The sequence below is a fragment of the Aquarana catesbeiana genome, linkage group LG10 (genome assembly GCF_042186555.1).
Source record: "Aquarana catesbeiana isolate 2022-GZ linkage group LG10, ASM4218655v1, whole genome shotgun sequence".
Classification (NCBI taxonomy): domain Eukaryota; kingdom Metazoa; phylum Chordata; class Amphibia; order Anura; family Ranidae; genus Aquarana; species Aquarana catesbeiana.
Window position 1 is genome coordinate 117,519,064 of NC_133333.1, and position 21,109 is coordinate 117,540,172.

Sequence of the window (21,109 nt, forward strand, 5' to 3'; positions counted from 1 at the left end):
AGGACCAGGGGAAATTGTTATTCCTGGCTGGAGGGCTGGCCATTGTATTACACAATGGTCACTTTTCACTCTCTCCCACTTCCTTCTCCCCACTTTCTTTTTATTTATCCCTGTGTTTGTCACTTTTTTTGTATTTTTTGGTTGATTTTGTCACAGTGTGATGAGTAGGGTGTGGGTCCTTGGGCCTACTCTGAAAGTCTTGAGAGGGGGTGAACATAGGCCTTCTGGCTTGGTTCGACCTCTCTCACCTTCAGGTGAGTCCCATCTAGTACTTGGGTGGGTCTGTTTCCGCAGACCTTCCAGAGAACGGGTGTCCATCTGGTTTTGGCCAGATGGTCCCATGTGAAATACCTCAGTCCCCGTCTGGAGCCCCAGGGGATCAGGGTAAGGTCCTTCCCTAGTGGAGGACAGTGTAACACCCGTTGCACTTTTTATGTTTCACTCTTTATATGTGTGCACTTTTTTTTGGCACCGGGTTGAAGTTTTTGGGTGTGTTTTGCACACTACTGGCTTTAAAAACGTTATTTTTTTTATTTTTTCAGTTACTACTGTAAAGTCTGTTTGTGTTAAAAAAGCATCTGATACTTTGCAAGAAAACAAAATATACAACGTAAAATGTTCTTTTCCAAAATGTAAGGCTTTTTTCCAACAACAACAGGATACTAGTATTCCGGAAGGCCCGCCATTGTACCACACAATGGCACAAATTGCACTTTCTCCACTTCCCTTTTCCCCACCTTTATGTTGTTTGTCTTGTGTGTCACTTTGTGTATTTTTTTGGGTTGGTGGGTATGTACACTTTGTTTCACGTTTGTTTCACGTTTGAGTAGGGTGTAGGTCCTCGGGCCTGCCCTGAAAGTCTTGGGAGGGGGTGGACATGGCCTTCTGGCTTAGTACGCCCTCTCTCATGGGGTCTCCCTTTGGGGGAGCCCCACCTAGTACTTGGCTTCGGCCAGATGGACCATGTTAAAGTACCCCAGTCCCCGTCTGGAGCCTAACGCCCCAGGGGATCAGGGCAAGGTCCTTTGATTTTGGATGACCCTATGTGCACTTTTTGTGTTCACTTTTTGGTGTGAACCTTTTTTGCACCGGATAGAGTTTTTGGTATGTGTCCTAACTCCCTCCCTATCATTTTCATTTTACTCCTATTCCTCGATTATCCTTGCTAACAAGCTCTACCCAGCTTAAAGCTACTGCATCCTCATGTATGAGCAGCAGAAACAAATCAGGCAAGTGACGCTAGCACAGCCAATTAGCTAGCAATAATAAACATAGCAGCCAGTAGCTGCAAGGCAAGGAATTTTAATAAACAGTAGCTAATGTTGCAGAATGTATAGATTTGTACTGATGATAAGGCACAATAAATGCCATTTTTCGGAAATGATCTGTTTAAGAATGCTACAGAGTCTGTAGATGATGATGAAGATTTAGAGAAATGTGTGGAACTACAGGTATGCTTTCACCATTATTGCTGACATACTGTGATATGAGAATAACCATCATCATAAAATGTATATACAAGTGAAAGCACTCTGCAGTACTGAAATGTACATGTACATTCAGGCATCCACATTTATACTAAAATGAAACTGGAGAACCCTGGATAGACAGATTAAACCACTTTAACATTAAAAATAATAAAGTGACTTGATCAGGGCATATCAATAAAATATGATATCTACTGGAAGACCTGATCTCACCAGTAGTTGCTGAATAGTCTCTGACTGCAAAGTCAGCAATAGAAGAGAATAAGACATTTCACTGATGTAAACACTGGGAGAGCCAGGGCAGAGAGTAAAGCCGCGTACACACGAGCGGAATGTCCGACGGAAGCTTTTTATCGTCTATTCCGATCGTGTGTATGCCTCATCTGACTTTTTTTTCCCGAAAATTCTGACAGACCTAGAAACAGAACATGTTCTAAATATTTCCAACGGAACCAATTACAATCGGGAAAGCTATGCTGTTCCGACGGACCAAAAATGACGCATGCTCTGAAGCAAGTACGAGAAGGAAGCTATTGGCTACTGGCTATTGAACTTCCTTTTTCTAGTCCCGTTGTAAGTGTTGTACGTCACCACGTTCTTGACAGTCGGACTTTAGGTTGACTGTGTGTAGGCAAGACTGCTTGAATGGAATTCCGTCGGAGAAACCTTCGGAGTTTATTCCGACGGCAAAACCGGTCGTGTGTACGCAGCATTAAAGAGGGACCAAAGAGGTGTCCTTCCATGGTGAAAAAGCCACGTCCCCTAAAGTCTGACATGTTTCAGGGGCCTGCTCCTTCTTCTGAGTGAAATCATCTTGCCAAACTACCTCTCTTATTTCTGACTTTACAGCCACAGACTATTCAGCAATTGGTGGTGAGACCTGGTGGTCCAGTGGATATTATACTTTGGTCATACGCCCTTATCAAGTCACTTTATTGTAAGTGCAATCTTATGATTTTTCCATATTATTTTTTTTAAATCAAATATGGTTTTATTGAAAAAAAAAAAGTTTACACACAAGATGACATACATATGTGCACAGCAAGTCCAAGTCGTACACACCTCCCAGTAGCGCATCAAATACAGTGTATAGCATAAGGGTTAATACAGTCATAGTTCCACATTTTTGCATAAGTTATTTTAATTGCGTAATAACAAATCACCAGCAGAGTGGTTAAAGATATCACACCATTACTACTAATTCATACGCTAGTAAATGATCCTATCTAGAGGACATAACTTACTCGACGAGTAACCTATCCATTACCAATTCTAATGAACTCAAGCCTGGAGTATCCAGCCAGGAGCCCCTGAGATTTTCGAATTTGCGAGGGCATCCACTGTGGGTTTTCTATATTGTTAAAGTGGTTTAATCTGCACTATTCACACCACGGTTTTGGTTTGAATTGTTTGCATATATACATTATATTACCAATAGTATTGACACACCTGCCTTTATACGCACATGAACTTTAATGGCTTCCCAGTCTTAGTCCGTAAGGTTCAATATTGTGTTGGCCCACCCTTTGCAGCTATAACAGCTTCAAGTCTTCTGGGAAGGCTGTCCACAAGGTTTAGAAGAGTGTCTATGGGAATGTTTGACCATTCTTCCAGAGGTGCATTTGTGAGGTCAGGCACTGACGTGGACGAGAAGACCTGGCTCGCAGTCTCCGCTCTAATTCATCCCAAATGTGTTATATCAGGTTGAGGTCAGGACTCTGTGTAGGCCAGACAAGTTCCTTCACCCCAAACTCACTCATCCATGTCTTTATGGACCTTGCTTTGTGCACTGGGGCGCAGTTATGTTGGAACAGAAAGGGGCCATCCCCAAACTGTACCCACAAAGTTGGGAGCATGAAATTGTCCAAAATGTCTTGGTATGCTGATACTTTAAGAATTTCCTTCACTGGAACTAAGGGGCCAAGCTCAACCCCCAAAAAACAACCCCACACCATAATCCCCCCTCCACCAAATGATTTGGATCAGTGCACAAAGCAAGGTCCATAAAGACATGGATGAGTGAGTTTGGGGTGAAGGAACTTGTCTGGCCTACACAGAGGGTGAGCGAGTCTCCTCACAAAAAAAAGAGGATCCCTTGGTATTCAACCTGTTAAAAATACAGCCTTCTCTTTCTTTATACCTGGCTCACATTGGGAATTGTAGTCCAATCATCCATAGACTGGCATAGCAAAGTTTAATTACTGAACTTCATCTCCCATAATTCAGTGCTGTCAACCATTAAGTCTATTGCGCTCCTTCTGTTTGTCAACTCCACCTGGTGGATGGAGGAGAGGTAGTGTTAACCCATTCAACTAAGTTCATTTGGAACACAGAGCGCACTGCAGCTCTCTGTCTTAGGCCAAGCACCTGACTACACTTGTAATATCATTTTCTCTTTTCTATTACCTGCCAAATATCTAAGTATATTATCTTTAAAATAATTGCTTGTTCTTAGCATCAGCCTTGATTACATTTTTAAATATTTCTCCCAGCAGAATCCTTGCGCACCCCAATGACAATAACGCAACATATCAAAAGCTGTGTATCAATGCACCATTTAAACCCGAAACCAGGGGGGCCTGGAGGTACAATACTGATACAACGAGAACAATCACTGAGTGAGAACACCTGTGTCTCTCAACATGTGCGCTCTGAGGACGAGGTAAATGATAAGTGGATAGATCTGGTTACTGTGGGTAGGGTGCCATCATCCCTGTGTATAGACAAATGGGAAGTACTCTCTGGGGGTGAGACTATACTGACACTAAGAAAGTACAATAGGAGTATAAAAATGTCATTTATTGGTACAGAGAGATGGCCCTGAGGAAGACACGTGACCCCGTGTCGAACACGTGTAGGGGAGGGGCTAGGACGTTGAAGGCACTCGGGCTCTATAGCGATTTGATGAGCTGATCAAGATTTTGGATGTGCGGCTCTATGTTGCACTTTAAACCCATGTTCGTATTAGTGTGGTGCGCTGGAAGCACCTGCATTTTGTGAGTACTCAGTACATTTTAATAAACGCATGTTAAAGTGTTTCAAAACAATTCAAGCACTATTGGAGTCTTTTTCTCTGCATATGTTCTGCCGCTGACATACTGAGGAGGAGATCTTAGGAGAAGTTTAGGAGCCAGCTGTGTTGGATATCTCACTGAGTCCTGGGGTGGCTGACAGGCGTTTTTGACCCTGCTTAGTTGGGGGGTCACACTCCCAGAGGTGAGTCTATACCCATTGGGGGGGGGGGGGTACAAGTGGGGTGATTCGTTGGTGGTCTGAAAGCTTTAAATATATGTCTTCACAATTACATTTAGTTGTTCATCAATCAACATCCATTTGTGGAATTGTCACTGTTTTAATATGGACTTTTTTGCACTTTATTGTATGGACATTTAATTATGCACTTTATATGTTTTTTGATTCAATGATTTTTGATATTTGTTTATATTTCATGATTCAGCGCTGACGGTTGGCAGCAGGGCTGCTGTCTGGATGCTAGGTTTATCAGCCTTCTATACTTGTTCCCTCTCTGAATAATTGGGTTATCTCTACCCAGCAGTGATCCACAGGATTACCATCAATCCACATTTTAATCTTAAACACCTTGGCTCTTTATTGCGTCTTAGACTGTTCCTTAGATGATTGTCGTCTTTCCTGATCTCCTCTATATTATCATTTTCAAGATTTACTGTCTCCGCCTTTCTGGTCATCATATGAGGGAGCTTTTGTCTGGTGATATCCAAGTGGTCTGGCAGTGGACGTCTGCGGTGGTGCGGGTGATAGTGCAGTCTCCTGCCTCTGTCCTTGTGAATGTTTAGCATATTGGCATATTTATAGTGATCTCCATTACCTGAGAATTATCTGTATTGTTGTTCGTGACACCTCTGAAGAAGGAATCCCGAAACGCGTTAGCTATCACTGGACTGTTTCAACATATATGTAATGTTGTATGCCCTATTTTTATGACCCATGTGCAATACTTCTAGTTATTCATCTTTTGTATCAATAAATTACATTTTTATACTTCTATTGTGCTTCCTTAGTGTCGGTATAGTCCCACCCCAGAGGGTACTTCCCATTTAGGTAAATGATAACCTGCTGGAATGGTAGCCTGGTGTTAGAATACTATTTACTTAATAACCTAATAACAGATCTACTCTTCAAATCCCACAAATGGCGTTTGAAAGCCACCAGTTTGGTCATTTGCAGGCAACACTGTAATGATATGTATATACGTCTATATGTAAATTGTTTCTATTGTTTCCTAGCAAGAATTTTTGCTATAAATCCCAAGGTATAAAAGTGTGTTAGAAATATAGCAGTTATAATGACATAAAGAAGTATAGTTATACAAAAAGTTGCTTTGCGACTGTCTAAACATTTGTGGAAGCTGAACTGTGTGCAGTCTATGGAGATTCCTGTGCAAATAGCTGAATGAATGGGTGTTCAGCTGAGCGATTCCAAACGATAAGTAAATGTAAACAAACAGCAGGCATTAAAAAAAAAAAAAAAAATCTGTATACCTGGCCATTTAGGTCTGAAATGGATTTTAATGGGGACCGCACAAAAATGGTGTGGGGCCCCCCAAATTCCATACCAGTCACATACTCTCAAAATGAAGGGGGGTATCTTGAAAGGGGAACCCTCTAGCAGAGCAGAGCACCTTATTCACATGTTGATAAGGACAAGGTCCTCTTCCCCACAACCCTGACCCTGTGGTTGTATCGTCTGGACTCCAACTGAATGTCATCTCCCGGTCTCCGCCGATGCAATATAAGCAATGGGGTGGAGTCATTGGCCATATATGGACTTGAACATGACCATGGACATGACTGGGCCAGGGCTGTGAAGAAAAGGCCTTTCTCCTCATCAACCTGGGTACAAGGTGCTTTGCCAGGTGGTACAACCCCTCCATGTTGAGGGCATGTTGCCTGGTATGATTCAGGGAGGGTTCATTTTGCCCTCCTTTCCTGCATGCTCAGATAAGGGTCTGTTATGTATTTTGGTTGGGATGTCATGAAATTTTTCATAATTATTTTTTTTAAACCCATCCCTAAGTGTTTCATGTCAATAGCTACATTCTGCCTGATTAATCTCATCACCCCCTACAGGATAATTGCATCATGACAAAACCCAGAACCTGACATCCCCACCTCTGGATACCTGGGCCATGTACCAACTCAGGCACTTACTAAGAGCCATAGCAGACAAAGACTCACGTACTAGACCTACAACTTCATTTGAGATTTCTACAGAGGTACACTCCTGGCAACCCACCTACTTATATAAACTTTTAATCAACCCCACAAGGGGATTCAAACATATATGATATAATAATACTTTGGCAATGTATTACTCAAACAAAATCAGTGAATGCAGTGTGTCCTCACTGGGTATATGGATAACTTGAAGGGTGTGTTCACACCAGTGGCCAATGGTGTGCTCTGCAAGGGAGATTTTGCCAATGCGTTGTAATGATGCATCCAGCTGTTTACTTTTTTCAACTTTATTGAAATATCATAAAATGTCAAATCATTCTTCTTCATGCATCACAGAAATGCTGAAATAAAGTAGAGCTTGTTCTACTTTTTTCAGAGTACACCACTGCAGAGCAGTGGAGTGAATTAAGCCTGCAGGACTCAAGAAAAATTGTCTTGTCTATGTGTTGGGACTGCGTTAGGCAAGGCTGCCCAACGCAGCTCAATGTACATTGTGTGAATGAGCCCAAACAAGTATTCGTATGACTCTGAAAGTCTTATCTTGTAGGACTAGGGTCCTAGGTTCTAATTTCACCAAGAACACTGTCTGCAGAACGTTTATATGTTCTTTGTATGCTTACTGGGATTTTTCCATTTGCTCTGTTTTCCTCCCACAGTCCAAAATATAGGATCCTCCCAAACTGTACTTAATTTATGTGTCTGTGTGACAGTTGTAGAAGTGTTTTAGCCTATATTATAGGGGTTAGGGACTGGAATGATTGGCCCATGTATTCTGGAAAAATGGTAGAATTTGTTGGCTCCATAGAGATAAATAAACACAAAATAAAGTAATCTTCTCTCTTGGACAGGTGATGTTCTGTAATCCTGACTTTGACAATGGAACAGAGTTCATCTCATCGGGAACCTTTACAGACATAGATTTTGTCACACGATCCTTGCAAGTCAGTACTGGTAAGAACAAAAAAATTATTTGACGGAAAACTAAATGTCCTTACGTATGTACACCAAAATGCATTTTTTTTTTGCTTTGCCTAGCATAGTACTAAACTGGTTTAGGTGAGAGGAGCACTTATGAGTTCACTATGAAACAGGGTGACAGCACTACCTTCCCTGCCCCCCGCCCAGCAAGGAGGATGGGGACCAATGCAGGACAAAAAGTTTACATCAATTCCTTCAGCCCTCCAAAGCACGTAGGCTCCAATCAGATATGTGTGAGAGCGTTTGCATGTGCACATCATGGTTACGTAAGAAGTGCAGGGAAAGAAGTCCCTGACCCTTTTTAGAAATTGCACCACACTGAATGGCATGGTGCACCATGTGGTTTGGTGCACATGAAATCAAGTCACAGCTGCCGAGGCGTGGGAGTGCCAACCGTGCCATTAAGAATTAATAGCACCCAACACATGGGCTAAAGTGCAGGGCATTTCTCTGTGGGTCGGGAACTTGAGCAATTTCACATACGTTCTCACTTCAGAGCTGTGAATCTACAGACAAACAAAAGATTTCCCAGGACACTTACGGACCAGCCTGCTAAACAACCAAATGTGTGCAAACAAAACCCTCTGTTTTTAATGTAAACTGTTAGACGGGCCAATTCAGTTGTTTTGCAGGCTGGGTGGTAAGTGTAATGAGAAATCTTTTGTTTGTCTGTGATGTGCATTGCTCCTCCATGTGAATGTTGCTGCAAAGGGCAGTTATAGATTGGGGTGAATCTAGCCTTACTCAACATTCATCTGCTTGAAATTAAGAAAATACCAAGTGACTTGTCCTGGTAGCTAAAGGGTCCTCCATTGCCAAAGCACAGTTTTACTTTACAGTGATATTAAAGGCCGCTTTGCTTTTTTTTTTTTTTTTAATAACATGTCATGTGTACCTCATTCTCCCTCTTAACTGTGTGAGAATGACATGGGATTGTGGGTAAATCGTATACCCATAAACCCATATATTTCCTTGTAGTTAAGAGGGCTGGGCTGGAAGGGAGCATTTGTCTTTTAGACACATGCCCCCTTCTATGACACTGCAGTGAGAGGCGTGCCTCCACTGCAGCATTTTTATTGGACAGCTGGGGCTAATGGTACTTTACCATTGGTCCAAGACTCCAAGCTGTCCATTAAGCTCAGTGCCTCTAACCAGGGCTGGATTAACATAGCGGCTATTGGAGCTGCAGCTCCAGGCCCCTTACCTTAAGATAGGCCTATTTGCTCCCCCCCAAAAAAAATTGAGCTTTGAAATTTGGGGGGTAGGTAGCCGAAGACCTAACCCACCACTAGTAAAAGGGGCTCCTAGGACCTATGGTTCCGGAGATACGGGGCTCCTTATGCAGCCTATCAGAAGCTACATACAGAGCGGCCAGTTTAACTACAAGCTGTCACACTGTTTGCAGCAGACCAAGAGGATGAGCTCACAGTGCCTCTCCTCACTTCTTGTCAGAAGCACTGAGCTCAATGGACAGTTTGGAGTCTTAACCAATGGTAAAGTACCATTAGCCCCAGCTGTCCAATAAAAATGCTGCAGTGGAGGCTGTCCTCTCACTGCAGTGTCATAGAAGGGGGCATGTGTCTAAAAGACACATGCTCCCTTCCAGCCCAGCCCTCTTAATTAGGACAAAACATGGGTTTATGGGTAAAATGTTTACCCATAATCCCACGTTTTTCTCACACAGTTAAGAGGGAGAATGAGAATCTGCTGCTGCTGAAAAGGTACAAGCTAAATCATATATTATTATGCTATATGTTATAACATAATAATTTATCTATTTACTGTGAAATTACTGGTTGGACGTTTTAACTTCAAACTTCAGTAATTTGTCCGTTAAGCCCCCTGCTTGAGTACAGTTTTTGAAAATATACTAACTTACCTTAAAAACAATATATAATAATTATTTGTATATTACTTACTTATTGTCATTAGCCCCTTGCAACCCAGGCCAGTTCTGACACTTCTCTCCTACATGTAAAAATCATATTTTTTTTGCTAGAAAATTACTCAGATCCCCCAAATATTATATATATTGTTTTAGCAGACCCCCTAGGGAATAAAATAGCTGTCGTTGCAACTTTTTACCATACACGGTATTTGCGCAGCAATTTTTAAAACGTGTTTTTTCGGAAAGAAACTATTTCATGAATACAAAAAAACCCACTAAAGTTAGCGCAATTTTTTTGCATAATGTGAAAGATGATGTTATGCCGAGTAAATAGATACCTAATGGGTGGCACAGTGGTGTAGTGGGTAGCACTTTTGCCTAGCAGTAAGAAGGGTCGCTGGTTCAAATCCCAACCACGACACTACCTGCCTGGAGTTTGCATGTTCTCCCTGTGCCTGCGTGGGTTTCCTCCGGGTACTCCAGTTTCCTCCCACACTCTAAAGACATGCTGGTATTGGATCCTGTCTAAATTGTCCCTAGTATGTATGAATGTGAGTTAGGGACCTTAGATTGTAAGCTCCTTGAGGGTAGGGACTGATGTGAATGTACAATGTATATGTAAAGCGCTGTGTAAATTGACGGCGCTATATAAGTACCTGAAATAAATAAATAAAATAAAATAACATGTCACACTTTACAATTGTGCACACTTGTGGAATAGAGCCAAACTTCAGTACCTAAAAATCTCCATAGGCGTCACTTTAAAAAAATTTACAGGTTACATGTTTAGAGTTACAGAGGAGGTCTAGTGTTAGAATTATTGCTCTCGCTCTAACGTTCGTGTATGTAACCTGTGTGTATCTGGCTCTGATACTAGCCAGTGCTTCATCAGCCACTCACCTCACCGCACATCTCTGACCCAAATCCTAAAAATACATTTGGACAGGGCTGTACGAATGCTGTAGCTGTGATGCTTTACTTCACAGCTGCAACTTTTTTTTTTTTATTCCTTTAGCTGCAACATCTTTAACTCAGCCTGCAGAGTTTGACAAGCAGCACCGCAAGTCAAACTCACCTATTGATTTTAATGGGGCCACTCTGCAACTGCAAGCCAAACTTGCTTGCAGTAGCAGCATAGTCCAACAATGTAAAATTATCATTCAGCAATGTAAAAAAAAAAAAACAAGGAGGCAGCAGTAGCACCTCATGAATGCCTGTCAGCTGTTGCTATACTACTCGTTGAAAAGCAATCCACCACAGATCACTTTTCAGAGGGCAGTAAAAATTACCGCAAATGTGAAATAAACTTGAAACACATCATCCATTTCACACTCACCACCAAACCATATTCCTCAAACTTACAGACTAGTAGACAAGAGAGGAACTAAATCTTTTTTTTTTTGTTATCCCGGAGCTCTGCGGTGTGGTGCTTGTTGAAACCCTGTAAACCAAAAAATTGAACCATGAAAACACAGGACACAGAAAAGAGTGCCCAAGATGGCCATTTTTTAAAAAAATACACAATAAATTACATTCACTCAGTGGTATGATGCCTAATGTGTTGTGCAGAGATTGGAACTAAATACCATAACCAAGAAACACCCTGCCCCAACCACCACACCATCAAATGACCATCTGATAAGGGTGGAGTCGTCATTGTTCTTTACCACTCTTGCTGCAGACATCTCAACTTGCTAATAAAAGTACCGTATTTATCGGCGTATAACACGCACCCCAATTTAGGAGGGAATTTTAAGAAAAAAAAAACTTTTAGGAGGGAAGTTGAAGGGAAAAAAACTTACATTTAAATGCCCATTATTGCAGCCTTCTCAGTGCAGCCTTGCCCCAGTGCAGCCATGTCAGTGCAGCCTTGTCAGTGCAGCCTTCCCCAGTGCAGCCTTGTCAGTGCAGCCATGTCAGTGCAGCCTTGTCAGTGCAGCCATGTCAGTGCAGCCTTCCCCAGTGCAGCCTTGTCAGTGCAGCCTTCCCCAGTGCAGCCTTGTCAGTGCAGCCTTCCCCAGTGCAGCCTTCCCCAGTGCAGCCTTCCCCAGTGCAGCCTTGTCAGTGCAGCCTTCCCCAGTGCAGCCTTGCCCCAGTGCAGCCTTCAATCCCCTGTCCCTGCTTCCTGGGCTTCAAAATCGCCGACCGCGATTTGAAAATGGCGCCGCCGGCGCCGAAATACACAGAGCCGGTCCTCGGCTCTTTCCGGCGGCTCTCGTTTACTTTCGGCTCCACTCGTAGTCCCGAGCGGAGCTATCCGAGTAGGTTCGGATAGCTCCGCTCGGGACTACGAGTGGAGCCGAAAGTAAATGAGAGCCGCCGGAAAGAGCCGAGGACCGGCTCTGTGTATTTCGGCGCCGGCGGCGCCATTTTCAAATCCCGGTCGGCGATTTTTAAGTTTTGACAGCTCGGGATCGCAGGGGATCGGCGTATAACACGCACCTGCGACTTTCCCCTGATTTTAAGGGGAAAAAAGTGCGTGTTATACGCCGATAAATACGGTACTTAGAATATTCTATCTAATGACCCCACTTTTTGGTGGGTAATTTATGTTAACTTGAGTTTTCAGCAGGGGAATGTGAAGTCTGCACTGGTCTTTGGCCAGATCTATGCTTTTCTCAAGTTAAATCTTAATTTAGAAGCATGATCTCAGTGTAATAATAATGATTTGTGTTGTCTTCAGTTTCTCTACAGAGTAGAAGGCCTCATCATAATCGTCTTACTGTACTCATCTTCATGGCAGTTATCCTGGTCGTGGTGTTGATTTTCAGTCTGACGCTTGGAATTGTGATGTCTAGTGAGTAACTTCATTTGGAAATATTATCACAACTATTCACTTTTTACCTGCTAACTGAAAAGATTGATTACAGAGATGCCTGCAAGTGTGATTAAAAAGGACAGGGTGATAAGTGGCTTTTGCAGTTCTCCAGCAACCAAGAGGGGGTCATGGAAAGGGCCACATAAAAAAATAAAGGCAAAAGGGGCAGCTTCCCTGATCCCACCAGTTTAGGAGCCCACCAGAACATCGGTACACTATAGCCTGGGTCCCAAGCCAGTAAATCTGCAGGTGTACATGGCTGCAAGTAACAGGTTTAACACCAATATGGTACAGAATTGCCATAAACAAAGAAACCACATCCGCTGGTCATTTTTTTAACCTATGTATACACTTCAACTAATAATGATAATACAGTAAAACCTTGGATTGTGAGCATAATTCGTTCAGGAAACATGCTTGTAATCCAAAACACTCTTATATCAAAGTGAATTTCCCCATAAGAAATATTGGAATCTCAGATGATTCGTTCCACAACCATTTATTCATAAGTCCTTCAGTTTATAGTCCATATAAAAAGATTATAGCAATGTGATCAGATTGTGTAACCATAAAATGTCCATCCACAAATGGAAGCCTCCTCAAGGGGATTAGAAACAAAATCCAGCAGGAACTACAGAGTATAAAAGAGAAGAGAGGCGCCTCTAAGTGTAGCAATATGGTTACATTTAATGAAGGTACAACATTTAGCAACTTGCATGATTGTTGATTAAAACAGGCACATCTAAATATGCAGACATTCGGGGTAAAGCTGTCCACATAGACCATCCTCCGCACCCCCGGCTACCACCGCTGTCAGTCTGCAATCATGACCAGGAAGACTACCCTGCAGTAGAGTGATTTGAAAGCGAGGCTTGAAGCGATCGTGGAGTGCAGCGTGGAAGGGATGAAATTGATGGCGGTGCAGAGGATGGTCTATGTCAGGGGTCTCAAACTGGCGGCCCTCCAGCTGTGGCGAAACTACAAGTCCCATGAGGCATTGCAAGGCTGACAGCATGACTCCCACAGGCAGAGGCACGATGGGAATTGTAGTTTCGCAACAGCTGGAGGTCTGCCAGTTTGAGACCCCTGGTCTATGTGGACAACTTTACCCCGGATGCCTGCATACTTAGATATGCCTGTTTTAGTCATCAACCATGTGAGTTGCTAAATGTTGTACCTTCATTAAATGTAACCATATTGCTACACTTAGAGGCACCTCTCTTCTCTTTTATACTCAGTTGTGACATGACACTGCTTGTATATCAAGACATTGCTTGTATATCAAGTCAAAATTTATTAAAAAATGTTGCTTGTCTTGCAAAACGCTCTCAAACCAAGTTACTCTCAATCCAAGGTTTTTCTGTAATAATAAACTTTATTTTATATAGGTCTTTAAAGGTATCTTCTCAAAGAAATTTTCAAAAGAAATTAAAACACGTGATACACAGTACAAGGAACAAAAAAGGGGCAGTTAGATGAAGGCTTGTCTAACGAAGAAAGTTTTCAGTTTTGATTCAAAAGAGTTTAACGATTAGCTCCATTGCAAAAATACTGGGACAGGGCGGCCACTCTGCACAGATCACGTACATATACATGATCCGGCATATCCGGGTAAAGGGGGCGTGCACACCTGCATCCCCATCTGTGCTCAAGTCAGTCAGCAGGTTCCAGCCAATGATTTATGGCTGGGACCTGCTGATTGGCATATTGAATCATAGTACAGAGCCCTGTGTTTATTAACAACACAGGGCTTTTTACACGGAGCAGCCATGTGGCTGTTTTTTTTTTCTCCCTTCAAAGCAGGGAGAATGAACAACCACATTGATTAGTAAAAGCATCACACATTACACATAGTTGGGTACACAGTTAACCCCTTGATTGCCACTAGATGTTTTTTTTTAAGTATTTGTTTATTAAATTTTCAATGTAAAATGTTAACAGACACTTTTCAAAAGGGTACATCAGGAATACAATGAATGTTATAGAACCTCTGGCCCAAAATGGCCAACTTAATAACTTATCAGAATCAGAACCCCCAATTCACGGGGTGAATGTCATATAGTGGGTTCTCAATATTGCTTTCTAGGGACTGCGTAGGACCCCTACCTTCAACAGTACAGTTTCATAAAAGGAGGAAAACTCAATTAACAACCAAATGTATCACTCATACTGACATACACACACTCACACACATGCCTTGCTACCCCTCCCCAGTCACCCAAGGGCCCCCATCTGAACACATGATAGGTACAAATATAGTGTTATAAACATGAGTCCACTACCCACCATTGTTGGGATAGTGGAGTGTTTCTCCAAAAAGAATTAGCAATATCAAGCCATGGCTGCCAGATCTTGAAGAACGTTTTAGGGCAGGCTCTGCCATGGTAAATGAGCTTGAAGATGGGCAATACTTTATTCACCATGTGGTAAAAGGTTTGTATATCCAGAGCGATAGCGTTTTTACAGGGTAACAGAATTAATTTCCTGGCATAGAATAACAATATATGTACAAGGGTATGGGCATGAGTCCTGTGGATAAAGTTATTTAACACACCAAGTAAACCATCTTCAGGAGTATGAGGTACAGGTAAATGTAAAGTGTTGTCAAAAAAGAAAATAAGTCCTTCCAATATACTGACAAGGCAGGGCAAGACCAAAACATGTGTAAGTACTCAGCTTCCGTATGCCCACATCTGGAACAGGAGGATGCAGAGTCAAAGCCCATGCGGGCCAATCTGGCAGGAGTATAATGCAGCTGGTGTATAAATTTGAACTGTGTATAGTGATCATTAGAACTTATAAGGTCCTGGAAGCAGATTTCAGAGGCCTCCTCCCACCTCTCCTCGGATAGCCCAGGAATCAGAGCCTCACATTTCTGTTGAGCCAGCTGGAAGGGATTGACCCCCAGCTGACTGAAAACGTGAATAAACTGTCGTAACCAGTTTTTCAATATCTGGATAGGACAACAGCACCTCCCAAGGTGATTCTGAGAGCTCCTGGGTCAGACCAGCAAACTGTGCCCACTTGGCATGACGCAGCAAAAGATATTTAAAAAAGAATTTATTAGTCACTCCACACCTGGCCTTCAACTTATCAAAGGAAGCAAAAATGTTATGAACAAAAACATGAGAGATATGGGTGACCCCTAGTCATGTCCACCACAGGGTAGTCCGGGTGGCCCAGGAGGTCTAAGAAATTGGGATTGCCCCTAGATGTTAACCCCTTCCCAGCCAGGGTAATTAGTACAGTGACAATGTCAGTTATTGCCCACCACACTGTCAGGATCCCACTATAATTACTAGTATAAAAAAGTATCTTCCATCATACTTGATGTGATTGTAGCTGTATTAGTACAATTGTGACAGAGAAAATTGAGTACTGTCCGTGATACTTTTTTTATTTGCACTAACATACAATTTTTCAGGACAAGCTTTCGGGGTATATCCTTTCTCCTTTCACTCAGAGATGTGTTTTGTTTTTTTTGTTTTTTTTCAACATTCTGCTTAAAAATTTGTGAGTCAGTACTGCTTGGACCTTGAAGAAGGGGACATACCCCGTAAGCTTGTCCTGAAAAATTGTATGTTAGTGCAAATAAAAAAAGTATCACGGACAGTACTCAATTTTCTCTAGTATAAAAAAAAAAAAAAAATACAGTACATATACCATAGTTTGTAGACACTATAACTTTCAGGCAAACCAATCAATATATACTTATTGGGATTTTTTTTTTTTTTTACCAAAGACATGTAGCATGATACATTTTGACCTAAATTTATTCAGAAATTAGATTTTTAAAATTTTTTTTTTTGGATATGTTTTATAGCACAAAGTAAAAAATAATTGTTTTTTTTTTTCAAAATTTTCGTTTTTTATTCGTTTATATATTAAAAAATAAAAAGCCAAGTGGTAATCAAATACCACCAAAAGAAAGCTCTATTTGTGTGAAGAAAATTATATAAATTCAATTTGTGTACAGTGTTCCATAACCACGTATTTGCTAGTTAAAGAAGTGCCGAATAGCAAAAAAATGGCCTGGTCATGAAGGGGCTAAAATCTTCCAGAGCTTAAGTAGTTAAAGAAGATAAATCTATGATGTTCTTGAGAAGAAAATGAAGGAGAAGGCTCTGTCCCCCATAGAGTTTAGACAGGTTTGAGGGGCACACAAAAGACCAAATTTGGAGGAGGGGAGATAATGAGGAGGGGAGTAGAGTGATAACATTGCAGACAGGTAATGGGGTGCCAAGCTGTGCCTTATAGGTGAGAAATCAATGCAAACAGCTCAAGGATAGGGGATCACTTGCACTAGACCTAGTCAGAAATCCGGCAGCCAAATTTCAGACATTCTGTTTAGTGTGGAACATGGCACCTCAGCAAGTAGAGTATTAAAGTTTTCAAGTCAGGAGAACACAAATGTATTAATCAGCTTTTCAGCCACTGTATATGATAACATAGGGCATGGTTGGGCGATGTTTCTTAAGTGGAAAAAGAGTTTCTGACAACATTCTTTACATGTGGATCAATAGTTAAGCTAGGATCCAAAAGCCCTCGCTGATTTTTCAATTTAAAGTTAAGCTCTAGTACGGCAGGACTGGCTCTACAAATTTGATGGGGGTGCCAAAGGCATGACTTCAGTCTTGTCATTGTTTAGCTTAAAGTGAAGCTCCACCCAAAAGGGCAAGTTCTGCTTTAAGCATTCCTTCCCCCCTTCTATGCCACATTTAGCACGTCATTTTTTTTGGGGGGGGGGGTACCTAGTTTTGACAGATACCTACTCCAAGTTCCGCTTGGGCCGACCTAGGCGATCCGAGTGGAAGTTCTCCTCTCCCCCCCTCCTCCTCCCTTCAATCTTCTGGGACACGTCACATGTCCCAGAAAATTGCCCAAACATTGAGAAGGCGTAACGTGACCCGCGCATGCGCAGTGCGCACTCAGCTGTGAAGCCGCAAGCTGCTACAGCAGGGTGCCCACACTTGTAATGCCAGTCCCAGGGAAAGGAAAGGGAGAGCACTGAGGGTTTGGGTAGCCACATCACTGGATCCTGGGACAGGTGAGTGTGTGTTTATTAAAAGTCAGCAGCTACACTGGAACTCCGCTTTAAGGAAATATCGAGCAATCCATGTTTTTATGTCACATATACAGTTGGATAGGAGAGAAGCATCTACATTCAAATCTGGTTTAGTATAGATGCATATAAGAGTATAATCAGCATAGAAGTGATAAGGGAATCCATGTGATCTTAACAGCTGACCAAGTGGACACATGTAATTGATAAACCCTAAGAGACCTTTGAAAGAGTCCTGAGGAACACTGGACTTAACTGGACCAAATTAGAGGCTGGAATCCACCCATAGGTGCGCACCACAAAGCTCAAACACACATGCGTGTATGTCTATATACATGGCCCTGGCACATTGCTCTCCCCGCTGCTACACAGAGTGATAATGTGCACTAGGTGATTAGGGAGTGCCTAGGCACAACCGGCACACCCTGTGGGCATGCCTATAAATCCACCAATAGAGACAAGGTTATAGTGATCAGTAAGATAAGTCTAAGCATTTAAATGCAATTGCTGAAACTCCAAACTTTTTTGAGGTAAAAAAGAGAGAGACCATGGTTCACAGTGTCAAAGGCAGATCTGAGATCAGGAAGAATTTAAATAGAAAATAGATAGAGAGCCAGAAGCAGAAGCTATCACAAGGTCATTGGTGACTTTGACCAAGGCAGTTTCTATGCTTTGCATTTGTTCAAAACCAGATTGGAGGGGTTCCAGTGGGTAATTTTGAGTCAGGTGAATATATATTTGAGATATGGCAGCTGCAGCCATGACCGAGATATCAGCCCCACTTCCTGAGGACATATATACAGTATATATACCAGGGCTTTTTTCAGGGGGAACTTGGTGGAACTCAGTTCCCAGGGATATACAATGTAATACTGACATATAATCACACATAGGTTGGACTTGATGGACTTGTGTCTTTTTTCAACCTCACCTACTATGTAACTATGTATATGTAACTGGTTAAAGTGGTTGTAATCCTAAAAGAAAAAAAAAAGATATCCTGTTCCTTTTTTAACAAGAAAAATCCTGTTCCTTTTAAACAGGATATACAGCATAGTGCGTGTTCAGTGTCATTTGTCCCTCTCTATGCTGTAAAATACCTGGTTGATCCTGCCTGTTCCTGTGTCCCCCTTAGTGTGCTGACCACAGTAATCATGGTTGCTGATCCATGATACAGTGGTCAGTTTACGTGCCTCTTCCAGCCCGCGGTCTCTCCCTCCCCCTCCCCCCCCCCTCCCTCCCTGCCTGTCAACTTGAGAGTCTGCGTTTTGAGCCATCTCCCCCCGCCCCTCCCCTCCTGGCGCTATGGCTATAAAATCACTAATCCTGAATCTTGGAATCTTCTCTGTTACAGAAAAATATACCGTGCAACTGTGCAGTATTCGTGTTTTAAAAATTATGCTGTGCGCTCACGTGACCTCCCGCTGCTCTCTTCCCAGCTCACATCAATGGGGAATCTCAGCCCCCCCCCCAACTGTAGTCCTCAGATTGGAGAAGGAGAGCGTCGGGTGGTCACGTGAGCTCACAGCGGCACAACGCTTCAAAAAAGGCCCCCCAAAAAAACATGTGCGTGAGAACACAAGTTCCCGCTACACAGAGCTGTGAAGGGGCCTGACAGCTGAGTGTCTCTGTCAAGCTCCCTCCTATGTACTTGTATAAAGCTGGACATACACTATGCAATCTTATTGTACAATCTCTGTACAATTTCCTTTAGATTTACCAAAACTATGTAATAGGAGGACCCACCTGACCAATCCATTCAATTTGTATCAAATCAGACAGGCCTTTGCACTACATAGCTGATGTAGATCTAAAGGAGAATGTACAACCAGCTTGTGCAGTGTATGGCCACCTTAAATCACGCCCAGAAGTCAGCGAGCGGCCATTTTAACTGTCCTGGATGTCCATGCTTAAGGGGGAAATACATCTGGATGTTAAACTAGTGATTTTTATCCAGTGCACTGGAGTTTAGAGTGCACTTTGTAAGTAATATTCTTTCTTGGCTAATAAAAGATCAGAGTATTTGGCATACTACACTATGGTAGTTTTCATTCTTTATACCCCTTGCTGAGTGGAAAGGCTTTGTCATTTCTGAAGTGGAGCCTGTTTTGAGTATTGCTACAGTGTTTTTCCCAGGAATCTAGGAAGGTTATATCTGACCTTACCAGTGTGTGGGTCTTTTTGTGAGGTAAGAGGCAGCGTGGACGGGTGGTGGAGCGCAGCTTTCTGCAAATGCACTGATATTGAAGCACGCATGTTTTTTTGATGCCCTTATTATAGCGGTTTGCACAATTATTGGTGGACTTTTTCATGATTTACAGTATAACCTTGGATTGCGAGCATAATTTGTTCAGGAAACATGCTTGTAATCCAAAGCACTTATATATCAAAGCGAATTTCCCCATAAGAAATCATGGAAACTCAGATGATTCGTTTTACAACCATTTATTCATAAGTCCTTCAGTTTATAGTCCATATAAAAAGATTATAGCAATGTGATAGATTGTGTAACCATAAAATGTTCATCCACAAATGGAAGCCTCCACAAGGGGATTAGAAGCAAAATCCAGCAGGAGCTCCAGAGTATAAAAGAGAAGAGAGGCACCTCTAAGTGTAGCAATATGGTTACATTTAATGAAGGTACAACATTTAGCAAGTCACATGGTTGATGAATAAAACCGACACATATAAGTATGCAGGCATCCGAGGTAAAGCTGTAGACATAGACCGTCCTCTGCACCGCCGGCTTTCACCGCTGTCAGTCTGCAATCGTGACTGGGAAGACTACCCTGCAGTAGAGCAAACTGCAGCTTGAAGCGCTCGTGGATCGCAGTGTGGAAGGGATGACATTGATGGCGGTGTGGAGGATGGTCTATATTGCTTAACCACTTCCTTCCCCGCCCATAGTCATATGACGTCCGCAGATGGGATCTCCCATCCTGGGCAGGCGTCATGTGACGTCCTCGGCTTCCCGGCTAGGGTTGCCACCTGTCCAGGATTCACCTGGAAAGTCCAGGTTTTGATGCATGTGTCCGGGTTTCAGTCCACCTAAAACCCGGACACATTATTCAGACAGGAATGTGGCTTGGAATGGGGCCTGATAGAAAGGTGAGGGGGCACTATGTGTGCTGCATTACTATTCTCTTTGGAGTGCCCAAAGGTGTCTCAAGTCTGTTACAATCCTATAGTGTATAGTAAAAAAAAGAACAAAAATTGCTGTGCACCACTAAAGTGTTCAGGTTTGGCTTGAAGAAAAAGTGGCAACCCTAATCCCAGTGGTATAGGGGTCGCGCACGCTGCTGCGTCACCAAGGAGCCAATGCGCATGCCCGGCGGCCACGATGTCCGCCGGGCACCCGCGATCGCTTGTGACAGAGCAGGAACGTGGATCTGTGTGTGTAAACACACAGATCCACATCCTGTCAGGGGAGAGGAGACAGATCGTGTGTTCCTAGTATATAGGAGCACCGATCGGTCTCCTTCCCTAGTCAGTCCCATCCCCCCACAGTTAGAATCACTCCTTAGGTAACACATTTAACCCCTTGATCGCCCCATAGTGTTGACTCCTTCCCTGCCAGTGACATTTATACAGTAATCAGTGCATAGTTATAGCACTGATCGCTGTATAACTGTCAGTGGTCCCAGAATTGTGTCAAAAGTG

General features: G+C 42.7%; 1 protein-coding gene across 3 annotated transcripts in view; it reads left to right on the forward strand.

The window, feature by feature from the left end:
- The window catches only part of MFRP (membrane frizzled-related protein), a 190,296-nt gene that overhangs the window by 3,668 nt on the left and 165,519 nt on the right, over positions 1–21,109 (forward strand). Inside the window, exons 2-4 of one of the 3 annotated variants that reach the window (XM_073602536.1) lie at positions 3,980–4,149; positions 7,552–7,654; positions 12,253–12,366. In XM_073602536.1, the coding sequence (XP_073458637.1) occupies positions 4,000–4,149; positions 7,552–7,654; positions 12,253–12,366 (367 nt within the window). In that variant the 5' untranslated portion in view covers positions 3,980–3,999. The remainder of the gene's footprint in view (positions 1–3,979; positions 4,150–7,551; positions 7,655–12,252; positions 12,367–21,109) is intronic. The other 2 variants (XM_073602535.1, XM_073602537.1) reach the window with 2 other exon arrangements.